The sequence below is a fragment of the Lagenorhynchus albirostris genome, chromosome 17, assembly GCF_949774975.1.
Source record: "Lagenorhynchus albirostris chromosome 17, mLagAlb1.1, whole genome shotgun sequence".
Taxonomy (NCBI): Eukaryota; Metazoa; Chordata; class Mammalia; order Artiodactyla; family Delphinidae; genus Lagenorhynchus; species Lagenorhynchus albirostris.
This window is the reverse complement of record NC_083111.1, coordinates 47,221,940-47,238,148: the sequence shown is the minus strand read 5'-3', so window position 1 is coordinate 47,238,148 and position 16,209 is coordinate 47,221,940. Positions and strand designations below refer to the sequence as shown.

At 40.2% G+C, this 16,209-nt stretch overlaps 1 protein-coding gene across 8 annotated transcripts in view; it reads right to left on the bottom strand.

Moving 5' to 3' along the window:
- The window catches only part of GRHL2 (grainyhead like transcription factor 2), a 163,652-nt gene that overhangs the window by 59,298 nt on the left and 88,145 nt on the right, over nucleotides 1–16,209 (bottom strand). For all 8 annotated transcript variants that reach the window (XR_009536312.1, XR_009536313.1, XM_060127428.1 and 5 more), the window contains one exon: nucleotides 391–485. Coding sequence is in view for 6 of the 8 variants with exons in the window: in XM_060127428.1 (XP_059983411.1) it covers nucleotides 391–485 (95 nt within the window). In the remaining 2 variants the exon portion in view is untranslated. The remainder of the gene's footprint in view (nucleotides 1–390; nucleotides 486–16,209) is intronic.

Genomic DNA, 16,209 nt, shown 5'->3' with positions numbered 1-16,209 from the left:
CTGAAGAAGGCAGCAGTTGGAGAGGTGTTCGGGGAAACTGCAGTGCAGGGAGAAAAGATTTTTCTGGCCCAGTCCTGTCAGCCCCAAGTGCTAAAATGGAGCTTGGGGGCCTGGAAGATCTGGGAGGGACAAGGGGCCTGGCCCATTCAGCGGGAGGCCACAGGGGAATAGGTACACCCCCTTTCTCCTTGCTCCACAAAAGGCAATTTAGCTGCGCGTAACTGAATGTGTGCGACTCCAGAGAAAGATCATAGGTTCATTTCCCTTTTCTCTGGCTCAAGTTAACAGATCTTTCCCTACTCAGAGGCTCTTGTAAAAGAATCCTCTGCAGAGAAAGGACACGGTATTTAACAGGTGCGACCAATGAATCAGTGCTACCTTCACACTCACCTTAGCTTCTTCATTCACGTCCCAGGTGAAGGAGACGGCGTTATATGCAATCTCTTCAATGTTGCCGATCGTATTAAAGCTCTCCTTGTAATCAGCTGTGACACGAAAAAAGAAAAAGGTAGTAAAAGAATCAGCGTTACTGGGCAACATGTATTGAATTATCATTTTTCCAGTGGGGAAATGGCAACTTGGCCTATTCTTCTGTCTGTCTCCATGGCAACAGTTCAGGATTTGTGCTTGCTGATAATCTTTTACTAATATTTACTCTATAAGAATGTAAGCGTGTTCCTCTCTTAAAAGAGTAAACCTAGGTGAAGCAATGTTCCTCACTGATTTGTTCATTAGTTTCCTTTTTAACTCGGTTTATAAATTTCTTCCTCCTGACCAGGTTCCAGAGGAACCACCTACCTAGTCCCTCTCCTACTCACTTTTCTGCCACTGAATTTGGCCGGCAGTGCCAGAGTATTCCATAGGGATCGTTTCATAGGACAGAATATTCTCTTCATCAGCCGGGCAGGGTCTCCGGGGCTTCCGTGAAGAAATCCAAGAGTGCAGAAAAACTCATTGTTTACTTCTTTTTGGATTCAGGTACAGAGAATTGAGTCAATCGTACTCAGCTCATTACCACCACCTGTCCCCTCAAGGCCCTCTCATTTCTTTATTTATGTAACATTTATTTATTCCTTTTTATTCTCTCTATCCCCCACCCCCAAACACAATAGCTATCAACATGTTTGCTCTGTATCCTTATGAAATAAGTTGGGTTGATTTGCCTGTGTACATAGTTTTCATTTTCACAAATTGTGCCGTACTGTGACTAGGGTTGCCAGATTTAGCAAATATTTGGATCATACTCTAAAAAAGTATTTGTTGTTTAACAGAAATTCAAATTTAACTGGGCACCCTGTATTTCATCTGGCAGCCCTCGCCATGGGCCTTTTCAGACGTATCCACGTTGCTGGTTGTAAGCCTAAATCCTAGCTGTGGTTGCATAGAATTTAGTGGTGACCACCAACTACAATTTACTTATCCCCTCTCCCCAGAGATGGACCCTTCAGTGGTCTCCAGCTCTCTGGTACCACAGACAACACTGTGATATTCCTCTATCTCCACTGTCACTGCCTTAGTTGGTCTTCAGGTCTAGACACGACATTCCTAGTAGCTTAATCCTCACTACTTCCTGAGGTTTTTAGCTCATGCCTACCATCTAGATTTTTCCTCTACTCTTGGCCTCCTTGGATATGACATCCTACCTCCACTCCATCCCTTGTGTACTAAGTAGACATTGGCCATGTCCTGCTTGGCTGGCATGACGGTAAGGCCCATCTGCTTTTCTTTGAGGTCTGGTTCACTCACAACTTGATCACCTAATCACATATGTTCTTTCTTTCTAAACTTTTATAATTATTTTTCTAAAATGAAAACTCTAATCATGTGCTTTTATTAATTTTTTAAGGCTAAAACTTACACCATGACCCATCATATGCTTTACAATTAGACCCTGCACACTTCTCTGTCATCACACTCCAGCCCCACAATGGGGGCCAGAGGAAGGTTCAATACTAATGATATTGGAGGTCTTTTTGTTTACAAAATCTTTTTGAATATGTTTCTCTCTGAGTTAGGATGAGTTATTATGATTGACTTCCAGTATAAAGTGTTCATTGTCTACAAAATTTGACATGTTTCTGGCCAAATGGGCATTTCCTCAACCTGTGTTCTAAGTGGCCCTATCACTCCAGGGCTGGTGGCTTCTTGAGGCTTCAGCAAGTTCTCTATGTTAATGCTGTAAGATTTTGAAGTCTGCTTTCCTAAAATTCACATATCTGATCATTTTTAGATCATTTCCTCCTCATTTATCACAAAATCTAAATTCATGTGATCCTTTACCAAGATTTTAATTACCTTCTCTTACTAATACAACTCATTTTGTTCGTGTGAATTAGGCTGGGAGAAGCAGGACTCCTATTTGATTTTTCTATCCATAACACAAATAATAATAAAACAAAGTCCATAGTAATAATATCAATAAGTTTAGGGGAATTCCTAAATTCCCAGTGGTTGGGACTCAGCACTTTCACTGCTGGGGCCCCGGTGGATCCCTGGTTGAGGAACCAAGATCGTGTAAGCCGCGTGGCATGGCCAATAATAATAATAAATAAAATAATAAGTTCATAATAATCCATAATAAAACAAAGTCAGTTTGATTTTGTGTTTTTAAAATAACTCCTTATTACTGGGACCTGGATTGCTGGTTAAATTCAGAAAAACCTACTGAGATGTGCTCTCCAGAATGGCCCTCAGACTCACTTCCTATAATGGGTCATGTCAATCTATACTCTGACCAGAATTCTATTTCCCCTCTTTCTCACCAAATTTCTACTTTTGTGGCCAATCCAGTGGGTACAAAGTGTTATGTTGCATTTCTTCTATCACCTATGAGTTCAAGCATCTCTTCACATCCAGCATAGCCAACGAGGTGTCTCCTTATACAAACTGCCTATTCATGCCCTTTGTCTATAATTTTATTGGTTTCCTCAGGGAAACTTTAAAGCAAAACTATAGATCTTTACATTTTAAATAAAGCACACACACTTTAACATAGAAGCTTGTGTGTTCACCACAGGAAAGTTGTTTACCATGAACAAATAAGAAAAATATTTAAAAGCAGGCACAATCTACTCACCCACTACAAACACATCTGTGTAGACTTCATTTTTCCTATCTCAGTCTCTGTCTCCCTTTCTCGAAAATAGGTAAATATTTTTACAAAACACTGTAACAATTATTTTTTAATTTGCTTCTTTTCCCTTTAATACATCTTCAGCATCTTTCCATGTCACTAAATAAAATTGTGGAAAATAGTTTTAATGTCCAAATACTATTATCTTGGGTTGAAATAAAATGCTATAACTTTATTTTGCTCCTATTGGACCCTTAAATGATGTATAATACTTTGCTACCTTAAATAGCGCTTCCTCTAATTATCTTTATGGCAAAATAGTCATATATACTTCCTTATTTCATTAACATATATTCTCAGAAGTGAAATTAATAGGTCAAAGGCAAATATATTTTTGAGGCTTCTAATTCACTTTGTCAGATTGCTCCTAGAAAGGTTAAAACAGTTTATATTCACAATAACAGTAGGTGACTTCCTGTTTCCTCAAACTGTCTCTTTCCAAGTTGGTATGCAAAGCATGCTAACATTATTTTATTTGCAATTCCTTGATTGCTAAAGAATAGAACAGTCTTCTATTTGCTTTCTGGCTCTTTGTGTTTCTTTATATTCTTTCTCTTTGTTTTTAAAATTTATTCATTTATTGTAACAGTTTATTGTTCTGTCTTTTGCTCATTTTTCTCTTAGGGAATTCAAATTTTCTTATCGATTTAAAGTAAATACTTAAAGCTAAGCGATAAAACAGAAAGCAAAGGAAAACGATTTTATATGCTACAAGTTTAAAAAAAGGCTTTATGACTATATTTCAGATGATTTTAAATGCAAAACTGTGCTTTCAGCAGGCCAGCCAGTTTCTTAAAATTTTGAAAAGAAAATAGGTCACTGAACTTAAAGGAACTGAGTTCCCTGATTCTTCATAGCTATTTGTTTTAAAAGATAGTCTTACAATTTTGTTTTGTAATTTTTAATAAGCATTTTTAAAATCATAAATCAATCATAAATTTTAAAAGCAAATGCCATATCTAGCAGTAAAGAGAAATCAGAACGGTTTGGTCAAACACCTAACCTACATCTTTTTAAGTTTTTATTTTTCCACACCTTCTCTACCTGAAAAATTCCTCCCGTTCCCTATATACTGGGCAGCATGCTCACGCTTAAGAAACAGCAGAAAATAAGACTCGGTCCCTGATCTAATGGCGCTTACAGTTCAGAAGGAGACAGAATACAAATAATTAGACAAATAAATAAATGAAAAACATATTACGTTTAATATGCTTTTTATGCTAAAAACAAAAAAAACAAGACTGGTCAGGCTACTGTTTATTGGGTGGCTACATTACCTTGCTTATTTCCTTCATACTACATATCAATGTTTTATTTATTTGTTTATTTATTTAACACTGCCATTTCCCATTAGCTATACATGCTATGTAAAGGCAAGGAACTTAAATACTGCTACTTTCTCAGTGTTTAACATTATCCAGATAAGACGCATTCCATAAATTTGTTGAGTAAATGAATGAATAATGGATCCATGAGCAGTCTAAACAAAAATATAACTAAGAGACTAATGTCACACACTCCTCTTTAACCTTATAAAAGACATATCTGTTCTTCTCTACCCCTTTGTTTTTAGTCTCTAAGCCACTCACCTATAGATGGTGAAACAGCTCTGCTATCATATGGTGACTGTCAAAGTTTTGTACACGACTTACACACATTGATATTGCTTTGTCCACATGCATTTTAGTCCAATAAACAAAATGCTAATAGATGTGTCTCCTGTTTCTGAAAACTGTCTTAATGTCCTTTGATAACTGTTGTTTGCTTAAGGGTTCATGACCCTTGGTGTAGGAATAAAACCTCCACAACCTGTTGTTAACTTTTCCTGAATTTATTTCCTCAAGAAAGTTTCTCAAACCCAAATTTTGTAAATGCTGATAGCTGCAACCAGTAAAAGGTATTGTAGGACTTCCCCAGTGGTGCAGTGGTAAGAATCCACCTGCCAATGCAGGGGACACGGGTTTGAGCCCTGGTCCAGGAAGATCCCACATGCTGCGCAGCAACTAAGCCCGTGCGCCACAACTAGTGAGCCTGTGCTCTAGAGCCCACGAGCCACAACTACTGAGCTCGAGCACAACAACTACTGAAACCTGCTCACCCTAGAGCCCGTGCGCTGCAACTACTGAGCCCACACGCCACAACTACTGAAGCCCGTGTGCTTTAGGGTCTGCGTGCCGCAACTACTGAGCTCGCATGCTGTAACTACTGAAGCCCACGTGCCTAGAGCCAGTGCTCTGCAACGAGAAGCCACCGCAATGAGAAGCCTATGCACTTCAACGAAGAGTAGCCCCCGCTCACCACAACTAAAGAAAGCCTGTGCGCAGCAACGAAGACCCAACGCAGCCAAAAGAAAAAAAAGGTATTGTAATGAGCTGGTGTAATGAGCTTAGTTTCCTAGAGCTGCCATAACAAATACTACAAACTTGGAAGTTTAAAACCACAGAAATTTATTCTCTCATTGCTCTGGAGCCAGATGTTCTAAATCAAGGTGTTGGCAGTACTGGCTCCTTTTGGAGGTTCCATGCCTCTCCTAGCTTCTGCTGGTGGCTGGCAATGCTTGACGTCCCTGGACTTGCAGACATATCACTCTAATCTCTGCCTCTGCCTGCACGTGATGTACTCTTGTGTGTCTCTGTGTTTCTTCCCCCTTTTTCTTCTCTTCTAAGGACTTGTCATTGGATTTAGGGCCCACCCTAAGTGAGGATGATCTCATCTTGAGATGCTTAACTCATTACATCTGCAAAGGCCTTTCTCCCAAATAAGGTCATGTTTACAGGTTCTGCGACTTAGAATATGAACATACAATTTTTGAGAGTTACCATCAACCCCTGCATCTGAGATTCCCTCCTATGATTGGAAGTCATGTGATTTGAGTGTATGGCTTATTCTTGTATGAGAGCCACCGTAGCTAAAAAGTAATCACCCTACTTTAAAAGAATTTTAAAGCATTTAATTGTGAACATACAGGCATGCCTCCGATATATAGTGGGTTTCATTCCAGACCACCCCAATAATGCCAATATTGAAATAAAGTGAGTCACACAAATGTTTTGGTTTCCTAGCGCATACAAGAGTTATGTTTAGTCTGTATTGTAGGCTATTAAGTATGCAATAGCATTATGTCTAAAAAAATGTACAAACCTTAATTTAAAAATACGTTATTGCTATAAATGCTAACCATCATCTGGGCCTTCAGTGAGTCATAATCTTTTTGCAGGTGGAGGGTTCTGCCTGGATGTTGACGGCTGCTGACTGATCAGGGTGGCGGTTACTGAAGGCTGGGGTGGCTGTGGGAATTTCTTAAAACACGACAACAATGAAGTTTGCCGAATTGATTTGACTCTTCTTTTCAAGAATGATTTCTCTGTAGCATGCAATGCTGTTTGATAGCATTTTACCCACAACAGGACTTCTTCCAAAACTGGAGTCAAACCTCTCAAACCCTGCCGCTGCTTTATCAACTAAGTTTTTTTCTTTGCTCAACCGTAAGAAGCAACTCCGCATACATGAAAGTTTTATCATCAGATTGCAGCAATTCAGTCACATCTTCAGACTGAGTCGCTAACTCTAGTTCTGTTGTTATTTCCACCACATCTGCAGTTACTTCCTCCACTGAATCTTGAACCCCTCAAAGTCGTCTATGAAGGTTGGAATCAACTTCTTCCAAACTCCTGTTAATGTTGATATTTTGACCTCTTTCCATGAACCACAAACGTTCTTAATGGTATCTAGAATGGTGAATCCTTTCCAGAAGGTTTTCAATTTACCTTGCCCAGATCCATCAAAGAATCACCATCTATGGCAGCTATAGCCTTACAAAATGTATTTCTTAGATAATAAAACTTGAAAGTCGAAATTACTCTTTGGTCCATGGGCTGCAGAATGGATGTGTGTTAGCAGGCATGAAAACAACAGTAATCTCATAGTACCTCTCCATCAGAGCTCTTGGTGCATTGTCAATGGGCAATAGTAATACTTTGAAAGGAATCTTTTTTTCTGAGCAGTAGGTCTCAACAGTGGGCTTAAAATATTCAGTAAACACATGTGCTGTCATCCAGGCTTTGTTGTTCCACTTATAGAGCACAGTCAGAGTAGATTTAGCATATTTCTTAAGAAACCTAGGATTTTCAGAATGGTAGATGAGCATTGGCTTCAACTTCAAGGCACCAGCTGCATTAGCCCCTAACAAGAGAGTCGGCCTGTCCTATGAAGCTCTGAAGCCAGGCATTGACTTCTCCTCTCTAGCTATGCAAGTCCTAGATGGCATCTTCTTCCAATATAAGGCTGTTTTGTCTATACTGAAAATCTGTTGTTAAGTGAGTCACCTTTATTAATGATCTTAGCTAGATCTTTTGAGTAACTTGCTGCAGCTTCTACATCAGCACTTGTGCTTCACCTTGCACTTTTATGTTACAGAGATGGCATCCTTCCTTAAACCTCATACACCAAGCTCGGCTAGCTTCCAACTCTTATTCTCTAGCTTTCACACCTCTCTCAGCCTTCACAGAATGCAGGAGAGTTAGGACCTTGCTCTGGATTAGGCTTTGGTTTATGGGAATCTTGTGGCTGGTTTGATCTTCTATCCAGACCAGTACAACTTTCTCCATGTCAGCAATAAGACTGTTTTGCCTTCTTATCATTCGTGTGTTCCCTGGAGTAGCACTTTTAGTTTCCTTCAAGAACGTTTCCTTTGCATTCGCAACTTGGCTTACTGTTTGGAGCAAGAGGTCTAGCTGCTGGCCTGTCTTGGCTTTTGACATGCTTTCCTCACTGAGCTTAATCACGCCTAGCTGTTGATTTAAAGGGAGAGATGTGAGACTTGTCCTTTCACTTGAACACTTAGAGGTCACTGTAGGGTTATTAATTGGCCTAATTTCAATATTGTGTCTCAGGGAACAGCGAGGCCCGAGGAGACGGAGAGAGATGGAGGAATGGCCTGTCGGTGCAGCAGTCAGAACACATACATTTATCAATTAAGTTTGTCGTCTTGTATGGGTGCAGTTTGTGGTGTCCCAAAACAATTACAATAATAACATCAAAGATCACTAATCACAGATTACCATAACAAATTCAGTAATAATAAAAAAGTTTGAAACATTGAGAAAATTACCAAAATGAGACACAGAGACGTGCAGTGAGAAAATGCTGTTGGGAAAATGATGCCAATAGACTTGCTCCATGTAGGGTTGCCCCAAGCATCCAATTTTTTAAAAAGCAGTATCTGTTAAACACCATAAAGTGAAGCCCAATAAAACGCTTCATATTACATTTCGAATGGACCCTCATTTCTTTAAAAAAAATGACGAGGCAACACAAAAACTACAGGTTTTGTACACTGGTTTGTAAATATCTGTAGAATACTAGCATCTACTTGGTGAGCACGGGGATATAAACAGAAATATGGCTTAGATGTTTCCAAAAAGTGACATGATGGCACAAAACTACAATTGGCTAAAACAAGTTTCTAAAAAATGTATGTCAACGGAATCTGAGTTACGAAGGTAGTTCTTAGTAATCTTAGTCATTCACACAAAGGAATAACCCTAAAGTACACAACCAGCTCAAACCATCAAAAACAACGCATCCCTGGGAAGAAGCAATGAGAGTTCGTCTAATGAAATAAGAGTGAAGTTGATCTCACTGTTAATGTCATGTTGCCGGTGATAGAGTCAAACTTTCCAGGGTCTGTTCTCAGGCTGAGTGTGTCCTTGGCATGTCAGAGTGAGGCATATGGGAATGCACAGCCGTAGAGATCCTCTAGGGCCTGTTAGGATGACCTCCAAAGACGGAGACTGATAGTGTCTGGATTCTCGTAGTTTATAGGCTTGTGTGGATGTTCTGTAACAGCGATAATCAAATGCTGGGGTGCATCAGAATCACTGGAGGGCTTTGGTAAAATGCAGATGCCCGAGCCCACTCCCAGAGGTTTGGATTCAGCAGGTCTGGGATGTGGCAAAGAATCTGCCTTTCTAGTCAACGCCCAGGCAGGGCTGTTGCTGCTGCTCTGGAGACCATCCTGGGTAGCATGGATCTACGGCAAATTGAAATGACTGAATCCTTGGTGTGCATTTGATTTATCCCACATATAGTCTTAGAAAGCACTAGGTATGCCTTGATGTCCTACATCAACTACCCATGACGTCCATGAGACAGACTGTTCTGCTTCCTCAAAGGTCTCCCCTCTTGGGCAGACATCAACACCACATACCGGAGGACCAGGCAGTTACCTACGTGGTGAGACGTGGGTACCACCTGCTCCAAAACATTTGCTATTCTCTTGCCTGGAATCCCATCCTAGAACTCACTTTCCTTTAGGAACAGACACTGTCATCTCCTGACATGAAAATGCAAATGCTCCTGGGGCAGTAGTAACTGCCACAGACTGAGAGCTTACTGAGTGCCAAGCCTTCCACCGACGTATCTCATCTAATCCTCACCACTGCTCTGGGAGGTAGGTATCAGCATCCTCCTACAGGGAAGTTAAGCTGCTCGTGAAAAATAACGTGGCTGGTAACAGACCAACCTGTGATTTGAATCTAGGTCTGTTTAATGCCAAAGGCCATACTTTTAACCACTGCCTATATTTATCTTGCAAATTAAACACTAAATGGCCACCAGATAGTAATACCTTACAGAGAAAAATCATAGCATAGCCTACGTGGCAACTAACTGGTAGAGAAGTGCTGGGGAATGTAAGTTTGATGATGTGGAGAGACTGGACATTTTTGGACCACTGCAAATGCCTTGACAAAGGAGGGCAAAGTCAGGGGTGTGTCCTGCAGACCCCAGGAAGGTGGAGCTCACAAACTAGCCCTTCTGAGAAAGCAAGGGATGTCGGGGCAAAGATGATAAACTTGACAGTGTTTCAGCAAAGGGCTGCTAGGCACACGTGGATGTGCAATACTTTCTGTATGTTTTTGGCAAGTTATATTCTATGCTGAAATTATGGGATTCAATTCTATTTTAATTGTGATGGAAAGCAGGACGGTGAATCCTTTGTTATCTTGTAAAATTTTTTTGCATGGAATCAGTGGTCTGTTAAAAGGTCTTTAAATTCAGACTTTTGTAGATTGAGTTTTCTTCAGACTGATTGTATGTGTAAGTGTGATTCCGGAATGCGGTCAAAGGAACGATTAATTCCTTCACCTTAATTAAGCTTCAGGGGCTTGGTAAATTATAAATACCCCTTTCAATTATTTTCTGTATGTATTGTTGGAGATAAAAAGAAGTGCCGTAATTAAAGTAAAAATTGCTTCTCTTTTGAAAGGTGTAGATTCTGCCTGGACTAGTGTTATAATGAAGCTGAATGCTGAAAATGGCTCAGGGCGCTACTGCCAATTCAGTGCGCAATACGCCACAGCCTAAGAAGATGCCTATCTTGAAAAGCCAAGAACTTGGGGTAGTTCACGTATTTGCGGTCAGGATGCTACAAGGAGTCCATTTATAGAGTGGTGCCCAAAGCACAGAGAGAAAGGACACTGGTGGGGGGAGACTCCCAGACCGGAATTTAATTTCTATCCTCCTCTCACAAGCCCTAAGACGTCCAGTGAAAAGTTACTGAACCTCTCTGCACTTGTATTTCCTCAGCCACAAAACAGAGGCGATGTCTGAGGGAGCAGACCCTGCTAGTCCTGTGGTCAGTGACAGAAACAACGTTGCTCCCCACTTTCCCCCATCCCTTCTGTCCTCAAACATCTGCTTTTCTCTGTCTGCAATGGCCACATGGGATCAGCTCAAATCCAGGAACCAGTTGAGGGTCATTCTAGGAGTATTCGCCCTGACTTGAAATAGGTAAAATAAATAAACCTTAGTCCAAGTAGGTTCTGAGATTTTTTTTTTTTCTGTTTTCAAAATCAAAGAAGCAGCTTCTTAAAATCTGAATGACTCACGAGAACACTAATGAGCCCATGATTTCCTTTATGATACTTTTACCAAGCCAGAGGTAACCTGGGTTTCCTTAAGTGTGTTGACACTTGAGCTGATTTTTAGAGGCACTAAATGTATTTCCATCACTGGGTCCTGGGCCCTGAGCAAATAGTAGGAACAGCCACCAGTTTCTGAGAGCTTAGTGTGTGCTAAATACACATACTTCACAAACACAACCTCAGGCAATTCTGATCAGTAGCTTTTTTTATGATTCCTACTTGGTATAACAGGCAAACGTGTCAAGTACCTCTCCTCCCCGGCCGTCACTTAGTTTTGAAAGGGCCAAGCTGGGATTGAAGCCTAAGAAGTTCTGTCTACGTACAAAGCAGAGCCTTTCGCTCTCTGTGATATATAACGTTTCCAACGAGCACCTTTCCATACATAATCCAGAACAAAAGGGGCTGACATTATGAAAACATAAGTTGTGACTCACAGAATGTGACTGGCATAGAACGACTCTTTGGCACTATTAAAGCTGGAGCTATTAATAATATTATTGATATTTACTCTCCACACATCATTTAAGATGAACTCTTTCTTGGAATTTTCCCAGTAGGCCAAACCTAATATTTTCTTTGTGTTTGACTCACCCTTCTATTTCTGGAGAAGGAATTATATAGGCCCATGAGATAGCTTTCAATTGCACTGACCATAAACTTAGAGGAAGAAAAGCATTTTACATTGTAACCCATGACTGCATTCAGACACGCTAGTATTTTTACTCTATTTGACTTCATTGTTTAAATGCTGGTCTTGAAGACCTAAATAGATGTTTCTCCAAAGAAGATACACAGATGGCCAACAGGTACATGAAAAGCTGCTCGACATCGCTAATTATTAGAGAAATGCAAATCAAAACTACAATGAGGTACCACCTCGCACCAGTCTGAATGGTCATCATTAAAAAATCTACAAATAACAAATGTTGGAGAGGGTGTGGAGAAAAGGGCCATATGATCCACCAATCCCACTCCTGGGCATGTATCCGGACAAAACTATAACTCGAAAAGACACATGCACCCTTATGTTCATTGCATCACTATTTACAATAGCCAAGACATGGAAACAACCTAAATGTCCATCAACAGATGAACGGACAAGGAAGATGTGAGATACACACACACACACACACACACACACACACACACACACACACACACACATAACACACACACACAATGGAATACTACTCAGCTATAAGAAAGAATGAAATAATGCCATTTGCAGCTACATGGATGGATCTAGAGATTATCTTACTAAGTGAAGTAAGTCAGAAAGAGAAGGACAAATACCATATGGTATCACATATGTGGAATCTAAAATTTGACACAAATGAACTTATCTACAAAACAGAAACAGACTCACAGACATAGAGAACAGAATTGTGGTTGTCAAAGGGGCAGGGGATTGGGGGAGAGATGGATTGGGAGTTTGGGACTAGCAGATGCAAACTAATATACATAGAATGGATAAACAACAATGTCCTACTGTATAGCACAGGAAACTATATTCAGTATCCTGTAATACACCATAATGGAAAAGGGGGGGAAGAAGAATGCTGATCTGGACCCATAAAGTTGATTTCAAATGGAAAGTAGGTCATAGTCTGTGTGTAGACACATGTACACACGTGCATATGTGCCTATACACACACCATGGCCTCTAGCTCTGAATTTAATTCAACTTGGATGAGCTTAAAATTTAACTCTTCTCATCAGTCTGTTATTCAGTGAGATTTAACTTCAATTTACCTATTTTGTCTTTTCAAACTATTCGTCTCTTAAATTTGTGAACAACACAAAAGTGCCTGACATATTCTGACAATTTACTGAATGAAGACATGGGTGGTGCTTCAGTAAGTCACTTATTCTTGTACACTGCATGAACTACTCATGTTTTATTCCAGTTTTCCATTCTTCCTTTCATTACTTAATATGCTAACAGTCTTAGGGTGAGGAAGGGGACAAGATGTTATAGGCACATAGGATTAGAAGTTAATCAGCCCAAATCATCTCAGACCTACAAACAGGGCTCCCTCCCTCCAGCACAAGTCCCCAAACTTTCCCCACCCCAGTTATTTCCAGAAACTGTAACACTTCCCAGTTAAACCAACTCTAATTTATAAAAGAAAACTGAACTCTTTCTCAAATGATGATACTTTATTATTAGCAAGAGTCTTGAGAATTGTTGTTGTGTCATAAGACATTCCACGGTCTCTCTCAAAGACTCATTCTAGTGTCTAGTAGCCCTTAAGATCAGAAATAACTTTCCAGCTCCTATAATTGTCCTTTTGAGTTGCAGACTGAATAGGTTCAAACAAAAGAAATAACTTTTTGGTAATTGGTGGTGCAGGACACAGACACACTACAAGAAGTATAAATCCTCAGATGGATTACCTTTTGATAAATTGGGAATTATAAACCCAATTCCTTCAGCGGATCAAGATCCATTAAAATTAACCCCCATTTTCAACCTCCCCGATAGCCCATGGCTGCCCAATCACTTACCAAATTGGTCCACAGATAAAGGAAGGGAAGTTTGTTATGTAGACGATAGGGTTGGGAGGTGTTTGTTCTATGAGGGATTTTTGCATTAACTGCTATTTGAATTACTCATGTTGCTATTCCTGTTTACTTATTTTCCAACAATTATTAGAGGATTTAGATGTTATTTCAAAATTGAAATTCCAATTCTCTTAAATATATTTCTTCAAGAAGGTAAATGTGTCCCTCAAAGGAGGGAAGCAATTCCTGCTCTTACTATTTTCTTTGGTGATGCTGAACCACAGCATCTGGGGATTGTAGGTGTGAGCACAGCAGAATCAGCAGCCACCTTAGAAAAGCTGGCTTCCCAATCTGTGAAATGGAGATAATACAGGGCTGGCCTCACAGCATCTCTCAACAATGATGAGATGCTCATTTATTCGGCTCTCGGTTTTTTCAATACTTGCCTTTTCAAGAGAAGAAACACTTAGTGGCAGCTCTGCGTTCCTGGAGCCAGTTCAAAGAGTTTTCTTAAGATTGGATCCTTATTTTGGCTTCTCCAGCCTCAAAGAGCTTAATTAAATTTGGGGAAAAACTTTCTCTTGGCAAGTTTTAGATTTTGTAAACAGGGAAAAAAAACCTTTAGATTTGCCTAATTCCACACTTGTGGGTACTGCAGAGGCAACGAAGACATACATTTGTTCCTGCTGAAAGGCAGAGTGAGAGAGAGGCTTCCAGCCATCACTGGAGGACAACTGAAAAGACCAGCTCTATAGTTTTGTTCAGTAAATAGATGAGTCTCGTGAAACTATCAGACTGTATTGCCAGGGGTTTTTTGTTTGTTTTTTTTTTAATTTTTAAGCCAACCAAATAATATGAAAAAATGTGAGACTATCAGGTTATCTGAGGTGTCATTAAATGCATCTCTGAAGAAAGAAAATAATTAGGCCCCAAGCAAAAAACATAAACTCAAATAAAAAGCATAGATTACATGTTTGAGATGAACACATGGTCTTATTATATCAGTAAAGATATAGAAAACGGCCCACCAAGTAGGGGCAGACAATGTGGTGGTACCCGGTAAACGTGAAAAAGAAAAAGATGCAACCCAGGAAATTAAAGCATTTTATGTTATTAAGCATGGTGGGTCTATTAAGAGGTTTTAGTTATCTCTGTGTATATGTGTGTGTGTGCGCGCACGCGCGCGCGTGCACACATTAATTCTGAGACCTCATAACCTAAACCAGTATCTCTTTATGGGACAGCTTTCACCTTTCGTTAAAACAGATTCTCAGAGCATCCATCCGGTGGGTGCTCTTCAAGCACCCATTCCCTGCTTTAATCCTCTGCGTAACATTCCTTCTGGTTAACCACTCAGGGCTTCAAATTGCCAGCAGTAGGGAAGAACTTTTCCAGAAAAGGTTTATTAAACAATAATGCCTAGAGCCAGACAAACACCACTCCTGGAAGCGGTGAAGAAAAATGAACCCAAATGAAAGACCACATTAAGTATCATTTTTAATTTCCAAATCTAGCTATCTTTTCTTGGGAAAGTGTGCTTTAAAACAACTTTCTATTTGTTTGCTTCAGGGAAAAACAAGAATTTCTAGTTAAGTTAAAAAGGAGAAATTTCCCCTCGGTTTATTAGTGTAGGTATTATATTTCTATGTTAGCAATGAAGTCTTAGAGTTGTTAACCAAGTTTCATCAAAAAGTCTACAGCATAACACAATAATATATAAAATATGAGAAATTAAAGTACCAAATGCACATTTAGCTGGCATCCAGAAAAATACTACCAAAATTGATCCTTTCATCATGGAAGAGGACACAGCCCGACCGCACCCTGATTTCCCTGTTTACAAGACACATGCCTGCTTACCGTGGTATTACCCACATACACAGAACCATACATGGAAGTTTGTTCATCAACTAGTCAGCACTGGTTGAGCATCTTTTCTGTGCCAGGCTCTATACCAGGTGCTGGTTATACAAAAGTTAAAAAAAAAAATCTTCTCTCCCCTCAAGAAGCCTGGCATCTAGTGGAATGGACAGAATGTAACCTGATAAACCAAGAGAAACACAGCAGACGTGTTATTGTCTAGACATAAACTAAAACGCGTGGAGGAAGCAGCTGACTATGCCTGAAAGATGAGGAAGATCTCACGTAAGTGGGGTCGGGGGAAAAGGTCTTAGGGGCGAGATGTCAGCCAGGTAAAGGAGAAGAGCCCTAGAGAAGGAATAAAGGAGAGGTTGGAAGTAACTAGGAAAACTAGTGAGGGGTGAAAATATACCTGTAGATTTGGCATGAAGAAATTTTAATAAAAGGCAGGTTATGCTGGATTCAGACATGAGTAGTAGTTTAGGATGGGGGGTAGGCATTGACTCCTCTTTTAAGAAACATGGATTGGAAGGAAAGAGGAAGACCCAGCAATAGTGTTTTGCAAGGGAGTCTGCCAGGATCAGGGCCTGTAAGTGTGGGCGGTCTCAACTCTGCCCCTGTCCTGGTCCATTCCCTGGGGGAAGGCTGAGGGAGCCCCAGATCACCCTAGGCACACATGCCAAGGAGGAAATGATTCTTCCCAGAGGTGTCTGTCCCCAACAGAAGGAGCTTCTAGGACTCATACACAGACATGCATGCAATAAATAAAAACCCACAGTGGCTCAA